At 46.3% G+C, this 17,022-nt stretch overlaps 1 protein-coding gene across 2 annotated transcripts in view; it reads right to left on the bottom strand.

Annotated features, from left to right (window-relative positions):
* The window catches only part of ATRN (attractin), a 670,776-nt gene that overhangs the window by 598,926 nt on the left and 54,828 nt on the right, over positions 1 to 17,022 (bottom strand). For both annotated transcript variants that reach the window (XM_069205063.1, XM_069205055.1), the window contains exon 6: positions 13,758 to 13,926. In XM_069205063.1, the coding sequence (XP_069061164.1) occupies positions 13,758 to 13,926 (169 nt within the window). The remainder of the gene's footprint in view (positions 1 to 13,757; positions 13,927 to 17,022) is intronic.

Here is a 17,022-nt window from a genome sequence, read left to right as displayed (position 1 = left end):
GGCGATGAGAAATGCAACCTTCCAGGTTAGGAACTGTATTTCGCAGGAGTGCATGGGTTCAAAAGGTGGACCCATAAGTCTAGTTAGGACAACATTTAGGTTCCATGAAGGAACAGGTGGTGTTCTTGGTGGTATAATTCTCCTAAGGCCCTCCGTGAATGCTTTAATGACTGGTATCTTATATAGGGAAGTTGAATAGGTAGTCTGCAGGTATGCAGATATTGCTGCAAGGTGTATTTTAATGGAAGAGAAAGCCAGGTTAGATTTTTGTAAGTGAAGCAAGTAACCCACTACATGTTCTGGAGTTGTGTGTAATGGTTGTATTTGATTATTATGGCAGTAGCAAACAAACCTCTTCCATTTACTTGCATAGCAGTGCCTGGTGGATGGCCTTCTGGCTTGCTTTATGACTTCCATACATTCTTGGGTAAGTTGTAAGTGCCCGAATTCTAGGATTTCAGGAGCCAGATTGCTAGATTCAGCGATGCTGGATCTGGGTGTCTGATCTTTTGGTTGTGTTGTGTCAACAGATCTGGCCTGTTGGGCAATTTGATGTAGGGTACTACTGATAGGTCTAGCAGCGTTGTGTACCAGGGTTGCCTTGCCCAAGTTGGTGCTATTAATATGAGTTTGAGTTTGTTTTGACTGAGTTTGTTTACCAGGTAAGGAAGGAGAGGGAGAGGAGGAAAAGCGTAAGCAAATATCCCTGACCAGTTCATCCATAGGGCATTGCCTTGGGACTGTTTGTGTGGGTATCTGGATGCGAAGTTTTGGCATTTTGCGTTCTCCTTCGTCGCAAACAAGTCTATTTGAGGTGTTCCCCAGAGTTTGAAATAGGTGTTCAGAATTTGGGGGTGAATTTCCCATTTGTGGACCTGTTGGTGATCTCGAGAGAGGTTGTCTGCGAGTTGATTTTGGATCCCTGGTATAAATTGTGCTATTAGGCGAATTTGGTTGTGAATTGCCCAACGCCAAATTTTTTGTGCTAGCAGGCTTAACTGCGTGGAGTGCATCCCCCTTTGCTTGTTTAGATAATACATTGTTGTCATGTTGTCTGTCTTGACGAGAATGTATTTGTGAACTATTATTGGTTGGAAAGCTTTTAGTGCTTGAAAAACTGCTAGAAGTTCTAGGTGATTTATATGCAGTTTTGTTTGATGTACGTTCCATTGTCCTCGTATGCTGTGTTGATCGAGGTGTGCTCCCCACCCTGTCATGGAAGCATCTGTTGTTATTACGTATTGTGGCACTGGGTCTTGGAAAGGCCGCCCTTTGTTTAAATTTATGTTGTTCCACCACAGAAGCGAGAGGTAAGTTTGGCGGTCTATTAACACCAGATCTAGAAGATGACCCTGTGCTTGAGACCACTGTGATGCTAGGCACTGTTGTAAGGGCCTCATGTGCAGTCTTGCGTTTGGGACAATGGCTATGCATGAAGACATCATGCCTAGGAGTTGTAATATCATCTTTGCTTGTATCTTTTGTGTTGGATACATGCGTTGTATGATGGTGTTGAAATTTTGAATTCTTTGGGGACTTGGAGTGGCTACTCCTTTTGTTGTGTCTATTATGGCTCCTAGGTATTGTTGTACCTTGCACGGCAGAATGTTGGATTTCGTGAAGTGGACGGTGAACCCTAGTTTGAAGAGGGTTTGTATGATCTGATTTGTGTGATTTGAGCACTCTATTAACGAATGGGCCTTGATTAGCCAGTCGTTTAGATATGGGAACACATGTATTTGCAGCCTTCTGATGTGTGCAGCGACTACCGCTAGACATTTGGTAAAGACTCTTGGTGCGGTTGTTAATCCGAAAGGCAGTACCTTGAATTGGTAATGTATTCCTTTGAATACAAACCTTAGGTATTTCCTGTGCGATGGGTGTATTGGTATATGGAAATACGCGTCCTTGAGGTCTAAAGTTGACATGTAGTCGTGTAGTTTTAGCAATGGTAATACTTCTTGTAGTGTGACCATGTGAAAGTGGTCTGATTTGATGAATGTGTTCACTATTCTGAGGTCTAGGATTGGTCTCAGCGTTTTGTCCTTCTTTGGTATCAGAAAGTACAGTGAGTAAACTCCTGTGTTTATTTGTGTGTTTGGCACTAATTCGATTGCATTCTTTTGCAATAGTGCCTGCACTTCTATCTCCAGGAGATTGGAATGATGTTTTGTCAAATTTTGTGCTTTTGGTGGTATGTTTGGAGGGAATTGTAGAAATTCTATGCAATAACCATGTTGGATAATTGCTAGAACCCAAGTGTCTGTAGTGATTTCCTCCCATGCTTTGTAATAATGACTTATTCTTCCCCCCACTGGTGTTGTGTGGAGAGGATGAGTGACATGTGAGTCACTGCTTAGTAGTAGGGGTTTTGGGGCTTTGAAATTTTCCTCTATTCCTAGGGAATTGCCCTCCTCTATATTGTCCCCGAAAACCTCCTCTGTACTGTCCCTGGTAACTGGACGGTGTTGCCTGTGAGGTGCTGGCTTGTGTGCTCTGACCCCGAAACCCCCCTCTAAAGGGTGTTTTACGGAATGTGCTGTAATTCCCTCTGCTCTGCGGGGAGTAGAGTGCGCCCATGGCTTTAGCAGTGTCCGTGTCTTTTTTGAGTTTCTCAATCGCTGTGTCCACTTCTGGACCGAACAGTTCTTTTTCGTTAAAAGGCATATTGAGAACTGCTTGCTGAATCTCTGGTTTAAATCCAGACGTTCGGAGCCATGCATGCCTTCTGATAGTTACAGATGTATTAATTGTCCGTGCAGCTGTATCTGCAGCGTCCATGGAGGAGCGGATTTGGATGTTGGAAATGGTCTGTCCCTCCTCAACCACTTGTTTTGCCCTATTTTGTAGGTCCTTGGGCAGATGGTCAATGAGATGTTGCATCTCATCCCAATGGGCTCTGTCATAGCGCGTAAGTAGTGCCTGGGAGTTAGCGATGCGCCACTGGTTTGCAGCTTGTGCTGCGACTCTCTTACCAGCTGCATCGAACTTGCGGCTTTCTTTATCTGGGGGTGGTGCATCTCCAGATGTGTGGGAGTTGGCCCTTTTCCTAGCTGCTCCTACAACGACAGAGTCTGGTGGCAGCTGTGTAGTGATGAAAGCCGGGTCTGTAGGAGGCGCCTTATACTTTTTTTCCACTCTTGGTGTGATTGCCCTACTTTTGACCGGCTCCTTAAAGATTTCTTTTGCGTGCCGGAGCATACCAGGGAGCATAGGCAGGCTTTGGTAGGAGCTGTGGGTGGAGGAGAGTGTGTTGAATAAAAAGTCATCCTCGACCTGTTCTGAGTGGATGCTTACATTGTGAAATTGTGCTGCTCTAGCCACCACTTGAGAATACGCAGTGCTGTCCTCTGGTGGAGATGGCTTCGTAGGGTATGCCTCCGGACTGTTATCTGACACTGGGGCGTCGTATAAGTCCCATGCGTCTTGATCTTGGTCACCCTGGCTCATGGTGGTGTGAGCTGGGGAATGTGATGGAGTTTGTGCTGGTGAGACGTTAATCACAGGTGGAGGAGAGGGTGGTGGGGTAACTTTTTTCACCACTTTTGTTTGTGGTGTTTGTTCAGTTTGGAACTCCAATCTTCTCTTTCTTCTAATAGGGGGAAGGGTGCTTATTTTTCCTGTCCCCTGCTGTATGAAAATATGCTTTTGCGTATGGTCTACATCAGTTGAGTGTAGCTCTTCCTCAAACCTATGCTTTTGCATTTGGGAGGTTAGCGAGTGCTCTTCTGTATAAGAGCCTGAAACTGGGTCGGTTGCAGTTTGTTTTGGCACCGAAACCCTGTCTGCATCTTTTTTCGGCTCCGAGGTGACTTTTTTCTTTTTCGGGGCCGAAACCTCTCGCCGTCTATCTTCTTCGGTGCCGCTGTCTCGGCGTCGAGCCGTGTCTACACCGGTATCTCGGTGTCGATGCTTGTCTCCAGCACTTTCTCGGTCCCGAGAAGGCTGCGTGCCGGTGTCTCAACCGGAGTCGGACGATCTCGGCACTGTTTGGGCCTTTTTCGGTGCCGACGGTCGGTCACCGAATTTATGGGTCGAGCCATGGCCTGGTGGCAGTGGCGTCCCCTGGGCCTTGTAAATCTTCTTCTGAGTGGTTTTCGACGTCTTACTCACGGTTTGTGTATCGTCGAATCCTTTGGAGTCCGATTCTTGGATCGAAAAGGTTCCCTCCTCTTCTTGTTCCTCGAACTCCCGGTGGGCTGTCGGCGCGGACGCCATCTGAAGTCTTCTGGCTCGACGGTCTCGGAGAGTTTTTCGGGACCGGAACGCACGACAGGCCTCGCAGGTGTCTTCACTGTGCTCAGGTGACAGGCACAGGTTGCAGACCAAGTGTTGGTCTGTATAGGGATATTTATTGTGGCATTTGGGACAGAAATGGAACGGGGTCCGTTCCATCGGCGTTCTTCTGCACGCGGTCGGGCCGACCAGGCCCCGACGGGGGATCGAAAAAATTACCCCGAAGGGCACCGGAGCTCTTCGATCTTAGACGCGGTGTTGAATCTAACTACGCCGATCCCGAACGCAACAATACCGACGAAAATCTTCCGAAATTAGCTATCTTTCCGTTCCGAAACTCGGAGCGACAGGAACACGTCCGAACCCGATGGCGGAAAAAAAACAATCGAAGATGGAGTCGACGCCCATGCGCAATGGAGACAAAAGGAGGAGTCACTCGGTCCCGTGACTCGAAAGACTTCTTCGAAGAAAAACAACTTGTAACACTCCGGCCCAACACCAGATGGCGAGCTATGCAAAACATGCATATCTACAGCGACAGATGCCATCGAACAAGTATTTCTCAATATGACCTAACCATTTATAATAAACTGCAGGAGCAACTGGTACACCCTGAGAGGACATGGGTACAGGCAAAAGCAACAACAATGTCAAACAAGTTAACATTTACATGGAGATAAAGTTTGAAGAGATTAGAAGGACAATTCTTTGCCCCTTTTTTTGTCCTATGGGTCAGGATACTTGTATCCTGACACCTTATCTGTTTTTGCACTCTTGTTGTCCCACTTCCTAGTCCATGTGACAGACAAATTTGCAGCTGCAGGTTGAGGGCAGCCCATCGGGGACTTGCTTGTCCTGCGAATCCTCCGCGGATGGATCCGCAAATGATCCCCCCAGTCTATATATCCATATTATAACCTTATATAACTCCGAATCTACTGAACAGATTTACACCAAATCGCCAAAAGCATAATCTACGGCCCAAGATCTAGCTTTCTGCCAAATTTGGGGTTAATCAGTTCTGCGGTCTGAGCTGTAGCCTTGTCTAAATAATCCACAATCCTCAGACAGAATGGGGAAAAAGTGTTTTGGAACATCCCCTTGTTTCCTGGGCCCCCACTTGACGAATCACCCTGAAAATGTTCAACACAGCAGCTGAACTGTCGTATTAGCTTTAAACACTTTGTAAAAATACATTAAACGGCGCTAAAGTTACTGGCAAGACAAAAAACGCTCCAGCTATGGAAAAAGTTGGTCCTAACTATGACTACCTACTGGCTATCGCCAGTAGGTAATTGTAGGAAGCTGGCCTTGTGTGTGGTGGGTACCTGAGGTACTTACACCTTATACCAGGTATCCCCTATTAGAGTAGTGTAGGCAGTGTCTAGAAGCCAGGCTCTCTAGAGGTAGCTGTGGATGAGCAGCCAAGGCTTATCTAGGAGACATGCAAAGCTCATGCAATACCACTGTAGTCACACAGCACTTACAAATATGAAAGAAAATATCAAGTGTTACAAAATAAAAGGTACTTAATTTTAGGGACACAATTACAAAAAAGTACTAGATAACCGACCCTCCAATAGGAGGCAAGTGACACACTAGATATGCACACTAGTAATTAGCAATAGGCATAGAAAGTATTAGAAAGCAGTGAAAATAACCGTAATAGACAACAGTGACCTTAGGGGGAGCCCAAACCATACACTAAAAAAAAAAATGGAATGCGAATGCAAGACACCCACCTAGGTAAGTGAAATGTGTAGAGGGGAGCTGGGGGCACTAGGAATCCCCAAAGGAAAGTACCACAGTGCCTGCCCCGCCCTTGCGACCAGGAAGAAAGGAGTAAGTTACTGGATTTTCCCCAAAGCACCAAAAGGAAAGAAAAGAAGAAAATGCCACACCCAGACAAGACTGCAAGAAACCAGCGGTGGGTTCCTGAAGAGGAAGACCTGTGAGAGAAGGGAACCAAATCCAGAAGTCACAGAAGAGTTCAGGAGGAGGAGGAGGAGCTACACACCACCCAGCTGTGGTTACAGGAGTTGGTCGATGGTAGGAAGAAGACTGTCAGGAATGCAGCCCTGGAGCAGGTGAAGAGTTCCTGGAGGATGCAGTCGACGTCCTACACCGGATCGATGATTGCAGTCGGTCGGTGTGTTGGAAGAGAAACCAACAAGCCTTGACAAAGGTAGAAGTCACTGTGAAGCAAAAGTGGAGTTTCCTGGGACCAACAAGGTCCAGGAGGACTCAACCCGGGGAGAGGGGGATAAGTCCAAGTGGGACCCTCAGCAAGGCAGAGAGTCCACAGAAAAAGAGGCAGCCCCCACAGAAGAAGAGGAACCAAGAATCGCAGAGGTGCCACGCCGCAGGAGAAGCAAGCAGAGAGCTGTGCGTCGCAGGAAGGAGTGCTGGGGCTATACAGTGCCTGAAGATCCCTTGGAGGAGATGCCAACAAGCCATGGTAGCAGCAAGAGACACGCCGCACAGAGATACTGTCCTGCTTGGGAAGGCAAGGCCATACCTCCACCAAAGTTGGACAGCTGGCACAGAGGACCAAGAGTACTACTCCGGACCACCATCTGTGATGCATGATCCACGCAGCTCAGGATGAGAGGAGATCCACATAGCTGGTCGTCGTTGCAGTTGGTGCCTGCGGATGTACGGGAGTGACTCCTTCACTCCAAGGGTGATTCCTTTTCTCCTTCTTGTGCGGATAGAAGACTCGCCGCCCTCAGAGGATGAACAGCCAGTGACACATTGCAGAAGCTGGAAGGAGCCGTGGAAACAATGTTGCAAGCAGAGTCTTCATCGTGGATGCAGATTGTCAGTTCCTGGAGGGTCCAGTCGTGGTTCCAGTGGCTGGAAGTCAGAGGTTGCAGAGGAGTCCTGCTGGCATCTTGACAAGCCGAATCGGAGGACCCACCCAAGAGAGAGACCCTAAATTTCCCTGAAAGGGTGCTTGGTCAGCTATCCAGGTGACCACGTATCAGGAGGGGGCTCTGACGTCACATACCTGACCTGGACACTCAGATGCTCCCAGTGGTCCCTGCCAACTTTGCATTCAAGATAGCAGAACCCAGGGACCCTCTGGAGGAGCTCTGGACACAAACCCTGGGGTGGTGATGGACAGGGGAGTTGTCACTCCCCTTTACATTGTCCCGTTTCACGCCAAGTCAGGGACTGGAGGTCCCTGAACCGCTGTAGACTGGTTTATGCACAGAAGGCACCAATGTGCCCTTCAAAGCATACCAGTGGCTTGGGCTTGAGTTGGTCAAGCAGCAGGAGGGCAGAAACCTGTCGGAGGGGTGGCAGCAGCTTGGGATGCCTGGAAAACCCCAGAAGGCTAGTAGAAGCAATGCTGGGGGTCCTCTCAGGAGCCCCCTGAGTGCATTGAATCATACTTCCAATACTGGCAACAGTATTGGGGTATGATTCCAACATGTTTGATACCAAACATGCCTAGGTTCAGAGTTAGCATTATGTAGCTGGACATAGGTAGTGACCTATGTCCAGTACACACATAAAATGGCGTCCCCGCACTCACAAACTTCAGGAAAATTGAACTTGAGTTTGTGGGGGTACCTCTGCTAGTGCAGGTGTGCCCTCCCACACAGCTACTTGACCGTGCCCTCTGGGTTAGGAGGGCCTGCCATAGGGTTGACTTACAGTGACAGTGGTGCAGTGAAAAGGGTGCATGCACACTTTCACGCAGGCTGCAATGGCAGGTCTGCAGATACACTTTGCACGGGATCCCCATGGGTGGCATAATACATGCTGCAGCCCATGGGGATCCCCTGGTACACTAATGCCTTGGGTACCATACACTAGGGACTTACATGGGGGCACCAGTATGCCAAATGTGGGGTGTAAAAGGTACAGGTAACTAAGTTGGAAGGGAGAGAGCATAGTCATTCGGCTCCTGGTTAGCAGGATCCCAGTCAACCACAATGACAACTGGCAGAAAATGGGGGTAACCATGCCAAGAAAGAGGGTACTTACCTGCAGAAATATCTAACAATACCTCTTTGCAATTTACACCTTGTTGGAAGTTGCTACCATTTATCAGACACTGTTTATAAACATCAGATTAGTGATGAAAAGGAAAATGTTACATATCCAATAAGCATCTGTTCTTAGCATGTAGTGATGTAGATTAACATACTCTGCATACCCCTGGCATTTATTGTTGGGTTCGGAGTGTTGCAAGTTCTTTATTTTTTTTAAAAGCATTTGAGTCACAGGATCAAGTGACTCTTCCTTCTTGGTGATACTCTGCATGGGCATCAAATCCTTTGTTAGATTGTTTTCCCGCAGGAGGGTGAGAAAGGAGTGTAGAGGAATTAAAGAGAAAGATGTTCATGCAAATGTAACTACCTATGTACAAGTATATACAAATTAACTGGAACGGCCACAGGCGTCCAGGTAGGAGGGAGGGCACATGTGAATTTACAGCACTACATGCCATGAACAGATGCTGCAGGAGGCTGGCCTGGTGTGTGGTGGACACCTATGGTGTTGGCACCTTATACCAGGTCCAGGCAACCCTTATTAGTGTTACAGTGTCTAGGAAGTCAGGGTTCAATAGTGGTAGCGGTGGTGAACAGCCAAGACTTATCAAGGAGGAGTCTGAAGCACTTGCAATCCAACAGCAGTCCCATAGTAATTTATCACACATGAAAGGGACCACACAGTATTGCAAAAATAAAAGGTACTTTATTACTGTAACAATGAACTAGAATACTATAGGCAACTACCCCCCCCCGTTCTGGAGGTAAGTACACACAAAATATACACAGGTTAGTACTAGGAATTAGCATAAAAACATTAGAAATAGTAAGAAATAGCAAGGGTCCTACAGAGGGGCCAAACCATATACTAAAATAGTGGAATACGAGAATGGGTCACCCACCAGAGGATATGGAGCAGTTAGCCGAGGGTTGGGACAGCATGGAACCCCAAGAGGCGAGTATCTAGAAGACCACCAGCGACCAGGAGAGCAGATGTAAGTTACCTGGTTGTCCCATAGGCTAACATTCAGACTTGGAATTGGAACAATGCAAGAACAGGACCAGACTGGTGGAACCCAGCGATGGATTCCAGATGAAGAGGACCTATAAAAGAAGGGGACAGAGTCCAGTCTAAGCAGTAGTGTCCAGGTGGGGCAGGAGGCAATACCCACCCTTACATTGGGGTCGAATATGATGAATGAAGGCCAGCTGAAGAGTCCAGGAGCGGCAGAGGAATCCCTGAAGTCGCCTAGGAGCTGTCCATCGACGGAGAAGAAAAAAAAAAAAACTTGCAGCACCCCGAACCCAACACTAAATGGCAGGAGTATGCAGAGCATCTGTATCTACAGCCACACATTCCTTCTAACATACACGTACGCCAGCAACATGATCTAAGTTCATACGTTTTTCAGTTGACCTCAGAATGTGGGTTACAGCCAAACTATCAATGTGCAACACAGAAAGGACTCGATGTTAAAATGTGTACAAGCTGCTCTAGTAATTTTAGTAACAGTACACTGACTGTTCACAATAACCTATACCACATTCCTTGATTGTTACTAGTCAGTCTTATTCACCATTAAGTACTTTCAAAGATTTACAGATACCAACGTATAATCCGTCTTTTCCTTCACATCGCCTTCTTGTTTGTGGACGAACTACTTCACTCACAATACAATCAAACGAAGCCTTACTTAGCACAGTCACCATAAGAAAGAAAAACATGCTGATGACGCAAGCCACAGTAGGACTCGTTAAGCTAGATGTGCTGGCAAGTCTATATGCCTGGATGCTCAGACTAAAGATTTATCACAGTGCTTTCTATCAGTTGGGCTAATGAAACGCAATAGCATCAGCTGATTGTTGTGCTCATTGTATAGCTTCAACTTATTGTTCAGTGAGTATGATAAACATGCTAAGCCAATTGTAAGGAAATGCCTCCTTGGCATGGTTGCCCCCTGACTTTTTGCCTTTGCTGATGCTATGTTTACAATTGAAAGTGTGCTGAGGCCTGCTAACCAGGCCCCAGCACCAGTGTTCTTTCCCTAACCTGTACTTTTGTATCCACAATTGGCAGACCCTGGCATCCAGATAAGTCCCTTGTAACTGGTACTTCTAGTACCAAGGGCCCTGATGCCAAGGAAGGTCTCTAAGGGCTGCAGCATGTCTTATGCCACCCTGGAGACCTCTCACTCAGCACAGACACACTGCTTGCCAGCTTGTGTGTGCTAGTGAGAACAAAACGAGTAAGTCGACATGGCACTCCCCTCAGGGTGCCATGCCAGCCTCTCACTGCCTATGCAAGTATAGGTCAGTCACCCCTCTAGCAGGCCTTACAGCCCTAAGGCAGGGTGCACTATACCATAGGTGAGGGTACCAGTGCATGAGCATGGTACCCCTACAGTGTCTAAACAAAACCTTAGACATTGTAAGTGCAGGGTAGCCATAAGAGTATATGGTCTGGGAGTCTGTCAAACACGAACTCCACAGCACCATAATGGCTACACTGAAAACTGGGAAGTTTGGTATCAAACTTCTCAGCACAATAAATGCACACTGATGCCAGTGTACATTTTATTGCAGAATACACCCCAGAGGGCACCTTAGAGGTGCCCCCTGAAACTTAACCGACTGTCTGTGTAGGCTGACTAGTTCCAGCAGCCTGCCACACTAGAGACATGTTGCTGGCCCCATGGGGAGAGTGCCTTTGTCACTCTGAGGCCAGTAACAAAGCCTGCACTGGGTGGAGATGCTAACACCTCCCCCAGGCAGGAGCTGTAACTCCTGGCGGTGAACCTCAAAGGCTCACCCCTTTGTCACAGCCCAGCAGGGCACTCCAGCTTAGTGGAGTTGCCCGCCCCCTCCGGCCACGGCCCCCACTTTTGGCGGCAAGGCTGGAGGGAACAAAGAAAGCAACAAGGAGGAGTCACTGGCCAGTCAGGACAGCCCCTAAGGTGTCCTGAGCTGAGGGGACTCTAACTTTTAGAAATCTTAGGATTGTGACCCCCTCCCCTTGGGAGGAGGCACAAAGAGGGTGTACCCACCCTCAGGGCTAGTAGCCATTGGCTACTAACCCCCCAGACCTAAACACGCCCTTAAATTTAGTATTTAAGGGCTCTCCCTGAACCTAGAAATTAGATTCCTGCAACAACAAGAAGAAGGACTGCCTAGCTGAAAACCCCTGCAGAGGAAGACCAGAAGACAACAACTGCCTTTGCTCCAGAAACTCACCGGCCTGTCTCCTGCCTTCCAAAGAACTCTGCTCCAGCGACGCCTTCCAAAGGGACCAGCGACCTCTGCATCCTCTGAGGACTGCCCTGCTTCGACGACAAGAAACTCCCGAGGACAGCGGACCTGCTCCAAAAAGACTGCAACTTTGTTTCAAGAAGCAGCTTTAAAGAACCCTGCAACTCCCCGCAAGAAGCGTGAGACTTGCAACACTGCACCCGGCGACCCCGACTCGGCTGGTGGAGAACCAACACCTCAGGGAGGACCCCCGGACTACTCTACGACTGAGTACCAAAACCTGTCCCCCCTGAGCCCCCACAGCGCCGCCTGCAGAGGGAATCCCGAGGCTTCCCCTGACCGCGACTCTCTGAAACCTAAGTCCCGACGCCTGGAAAAGACCCTGCACCCGCAGCCCCCAGGACCTGAAGGACCGGACTTTCACTGCAGAAGTGACCCCCAGGAGTCCCTCTCCCTTGCCCAAGTGGAGGTGTCCCCGAGGAAGCCCCCCCTTGCCTGCCTGCAGCGCTGAAGAGATCCCTTGATCTCTCATTGACTTACATTGCGAACCCAACGCTTGTTCTAACACTGCACCCGGCCGCCCCCGCGCCGCTGAGGGTGAAATTTCTGTGTGGGCTTGTCCCCCCCCCGGTGCCCTACAAAACCCCCCTGGTCTGCCCTCCGAAGACGCGGGTACTTACCTGCTGGCAGACTGGAACCGGGGCACCCCCTTCTCTCCATTGAAGCCTATGCGTTTTGGGCACCACTTTGAACTCTGCACCTGACCGGCCCTGAGCTGCTGGTGTGGTAACTTTGGGGTTGCTCTGAACCCCCAACGGTGGGCTACCTTGGACCAAGAACTGAACCCTGTAAGTGTCTTACTTACCTGGTAAAACTAACAACAACTTACCTCCCCTAGGAACTGTGAAAATTGCACTAAGTGTCCACTTTTAAAATAGCTATTTGTGAATAACTTGAAAAGTATACATGCAATTGAAATGATTCAAAGTTCCTAATGTACTTACCTGCAATACCTTTCAAACAAGATATTACATGTTAAATTTGAACCTGTGGTTCTTAAAATAAACTAAGAAAATATATTTTTCTATAACAAAACCTATTGGCTGGATTTGTCTCTGAGTGTGTGTACCTCATTTATTGTCTATGTGTATGTACAACAAATGCTTAACACTACTCCTTGGATAAGCCTACTGCTCGACCACACTACCACAAAATAGAGCATTAGTATTATCTATTTTTACCACTATTTTACCTCTAAGGGGAACCCTTGGACTCTGTGCATGCTATTCCTTACTTTGAAATAGCACATACAGAGCCAACTTCCTACACCAATGTTAAGCACCTTGGGCACCACAAGACAGAATACAGCATCATGCGTTTGTGTGGGCTACCATCTTAAAAAAAAGAAACAAAAAAAGATAACTATCTAATTATCACATCAGTTATAGGAAATGAAGGTTGTGATGACAGGTACAGTGAACAGGAAACTCTATAATCACAGTAATTCACACATAATGCTAATTAATTCACATATCATAGATAACACTAATGAAATTACAGGTGAGATGTATTACATTACAGTGATACGGTCAATAAAAATCACAGTAAAGGATGAAGGCCCCAACACCTGAGAAACCCTTCATGTCAAATGTTGTTCACAGACTGCAGGGTGTGGAAGTTGGAGCAGGCCTCACAGTAACACCAAGAGAAGCTTGAAATGTTGCTCAATCCAAAACTTCAGACAGACACAGCAGAGTTTATTTTGCTTCATTCATTGTTTAAGCAGGGTCTACCCTCCCTTGATCATGTCACCCACACCCTATTCTCATTGGCATCAGGGAATTCTCACGAAGCCTGCTTACACAGTCGCCAACCTTTGAGCTAGGATTTTGAACATACTCAAATTACTGCCACTCTAAACTTGAAGGACTCATGAAGAGATTCTTCAATTCCCTTGTACCCAGAAGATATAGTGGTTCTTGCTGCAGTTTTCCTAACAAATCATGGAGGATTAGTGGATCATGCTTTATCTGGTCTGTACACCCGTTGACCAGTCCGGCTTGTGTGACACTGCCAGAAGACTACGCTCCTACTGGCTTAACTCTCCAGGTCACTCAGAAATGCTAGCACCTAGACTACTTTAAGGTAGTGGCTGGGTGATGCAGCGCATAACAGAAGACAAAGTCAGAGGCCTCAGATCGGTATTAGGGATTCAGAACGCCTGCGTATTCAACTTCTCAAATATCATTTTTCTGCAATGTGTATACTCACGCCATAACCATCTGATAGTTTGTGTGGTTGAACAAGTATCCTCCAATTACCCACATTACATTGTCAAGGACCACAGCTTTGTGAGATGCTCGGGCAAGCCTCGGGTTGAAATACTCCTCACGGGTCCAAAAGGAAATATTTGCTGGCACAGGGACTAAACAGCTGGGACCTATGTGGTAAAAAGATATTTCAAATTTTGATTTCAGACCGAATGAAGGCACACAATACAATTAGGAAATTAAACTATTCATGCAACTAAGGCTACTGATAAAAATGCAATCCTACATAATTAATATCAAATATAATCATTATTAATGTGTCTTGAATGAATGTAAGGTTATATTAGGTACAAATATGTTTAGCTAATTTATTTAAAGATAGAATTCCAATGAGTTCAAAGTGTCACCTAACCCACCTAAGGACTAACGTAAAAGCTGCTCAGTAAATTCCTTTGTGAATAATGTTTCTAAAAAGGGGTGCAAATAAAGAGAAAGTAGGCCTCACACACATTTTGTACAAAGTTATTACATCTCAAATGCAGATTTCATTCCACAGCCTGGTTTGAACTCATCGACTTATGTCTAACGGGCCATCCAACTAAATGTGTCCCTGCAGTTGCTTTATAAGCCCGCTCTAGCATTTTTGTGCCAGTAAAGATATAGGTGAAACATTAAATGAATCGCAGGAGTATATAGCCTGCCCTAAAGATATTTCAATTAAACAAAAAAGTACATAAATTATTGCATCTGTATTTGAAAAGGTATACAGAAAGGCAGCCTTAATTATTTTTTTGGGACAAGTGGGCTGGAAGCTTCTGTTTAGTGACCTATCAATGATAGATTAAAGACGTAGTCATCAACCCCTCACTCACTAACTTAACCAACAATTTAAACTCACCTTCTTTGAACCTTCATATCTGGTAGGTCAAGCTGCCTTCTTGATTCTGTGACATTAAGATTCCACATGGTATGTACGTGTTTGTAATAAACTAAGGGCCTGAATACAAGTTTGGAGGTCTAAGGACTGCCAAACGTATGGTGGTGGTCGGACCACTGCACTCCTGGCGGTACGACTGCCAGCTTACGATCCTGTCAGTCAGACCATCAGGAGACCGCCACGATCATAGACCCTGACGGGCGGGCTGGTGGCAGTCGGAGTCGTGATCAGCCACGGTGGTGCCAAGTTCAGCTCCACTGTGCTGATCACTACACCGTGGGGTCGCCGCCATGAAAAAGATGGGGGAAAGCCAGTGCTGGGGGGCCCCCTGCCAGCACCCTCGGAATGTGCACTACCTGCTCTGCAGACAGTGCGCATTCCTAGAGTGCTGGTGTGCGACCCTATGGGAGCCAAGGCTAATGCCGCCACCCTGTTTTCGCTGGGCTCACTGGCCGAAAAGTCATAATATGACGTTTCCCCCCGGTCAGCCCAGTGGAAACATCGTAATACAACGGGGGTGAGGACGTCAGCTTGACGGCTGTCTTATCTCCGCAGGTTTGGTGTTCAGACCGTAAAACTCATAATCAGCCCCCAAGTTACGTTTTATGCTGCACCACCACAATGTTGTTAAAACACGGCACAATGCTGGGTTTTTGGGGGGGGGGGGGGGGGGGGGGCAGCCTACCTACTCCTGTACTACTGGCATTAAATTAGAATATCTGATATCTGTTTTAAAAAAATATATATTTATTCGAGTATTCTTACTAAGGGTATAGAACTTTTCTTACAGATGAAAAATAAGCCATGTAATTGAATAGCTGCACTCCTTGCCAAGCAGAAACATCATTTATACAGGCTGCTGGTAAGTATATACCAGAGGATTAGTTTCTATGCAAAAGTAATAAAGTCCACATACACGACATTGCTGAATTTTCCAATTCACTCAACAGTACTAAATTACTCCCTTCATTGTTGCACACTACCTGCACATCACTGCCTCCGGATTAATGAGTACATTGTAACAAGTCAGTCCATTGTGAGCTACAATGGTATGTTGCTGGCTTCTCTGAACAAGTATTTATTGCCGTAAACCAGTTTTAAGTCATTATAATAGGACAGTCACTGAGACCAAACCTACAATTTAACCAAATTCAACATTAACCTCATTTTGGGCTGTTTTGTCATCAATCAGAAAAGCACTTGCTGAAACTACAACTTAGAACCTGTCTTCTGACTGCAACTGCTAATCTACACATTAGTTTTGATTTTATTTTACAGTTCCTGTCGTCACCAGTAATTTTTGATGGGGCTGGTGTCATAGACTGGAAACAATAAGGCATCATTAAGCCATAAAAATAAGTGGTGACTCCTGAACGGGAGCAGCATCTCCTCAATACACTACAAAGAACCTCAACTGAGGTTTGAATGGTTATTCTTCCTTCAAGGAATGTTCATCAAGTTAAACAAAGTTTATTGCTCAGTTGTTGGTGTACTTTCGAACTTTATTGTTGTTCAATGTAATTCCACCGTAACAGATTCTCAATGTTCCATTATTACAGAAATCCAGATCATATGTGCGCTGCCCTTCTTCAGGGGATGCATAATCCTCTCTGTTTGTTGATAATCGCACTGCTTTCGGTCTTACGCCACAAGACCAAAAGCAGTGCACGTGTCAACAAAGTATTACACACTCCCTAAAGAAGGGCAGTAGCCTGAAATGAATCGGGATTATTAATGTGTGTGTACACATATATGATCTGGATCTCTGTAATACTCCAACCCATACTTCTCATCCATCTTCCATCTTCCATACTTCTCATACCTCATTCATCATCCCTACTCCTCACCCTCAGTCATACCAACACATTTTCAGTTTTGTGAAACACCTTCATACTGATGGCTTGGTAACAGCCAATCATAGTTATGAGATAGGCCGGCATTCTATTTCACTGAAAAACAGCCTTCTCATTGCATGTGCTGGGTGAAGACGTAGCAGAGGAAATGCAACTGTGTGTTTCCAGTGAATTCAAGGCTGTACAACATTTCATTTTATTTAACTAAGTGTTTTTCTGTTTACCCAGGCCTCTGGAGAAAGCTCTGTTGGTTTGGGAAATACAAGGAGCCCACAGCTTGGGCCATAAATCAGATCTTAGAGAAAGGGTTATACAGTTAATCTACAGTTCAACTGAAAACCTTTCTGGTTTCAGTTTTATATGTAGAAAGAAAATGTTTAAAATCAAATCTGGTGACAAAGCAATCCAATTCATCGAAACCTTTTCTGGTTTCATTTTTATTTGTAACAAATAAAATGTTTAAACCTGAAGGTGCT

Source organism: Pleurodeles waltl, chromosome 1_2, assembly GCF_031143425.1.
Source record: "Pleurodeles waltl isolate 20211129_DDA chromosome 1_2, aPleWal1.hap1.20221129, whole genome shotgun sequence".
Classification (NCBI taxonomy): domain Eukaryota; kingdom Metazoa; phylum Chordata; class Amphibia; order Caudata; family Salamandridae; genus Pleurodeles; species Pleurodeles waltl.
The sequence above is the reverse complement of the archived record's forward strand: the minus strand, read 5'-3'. Positions and strand labels throughout refer to the sequence as shown.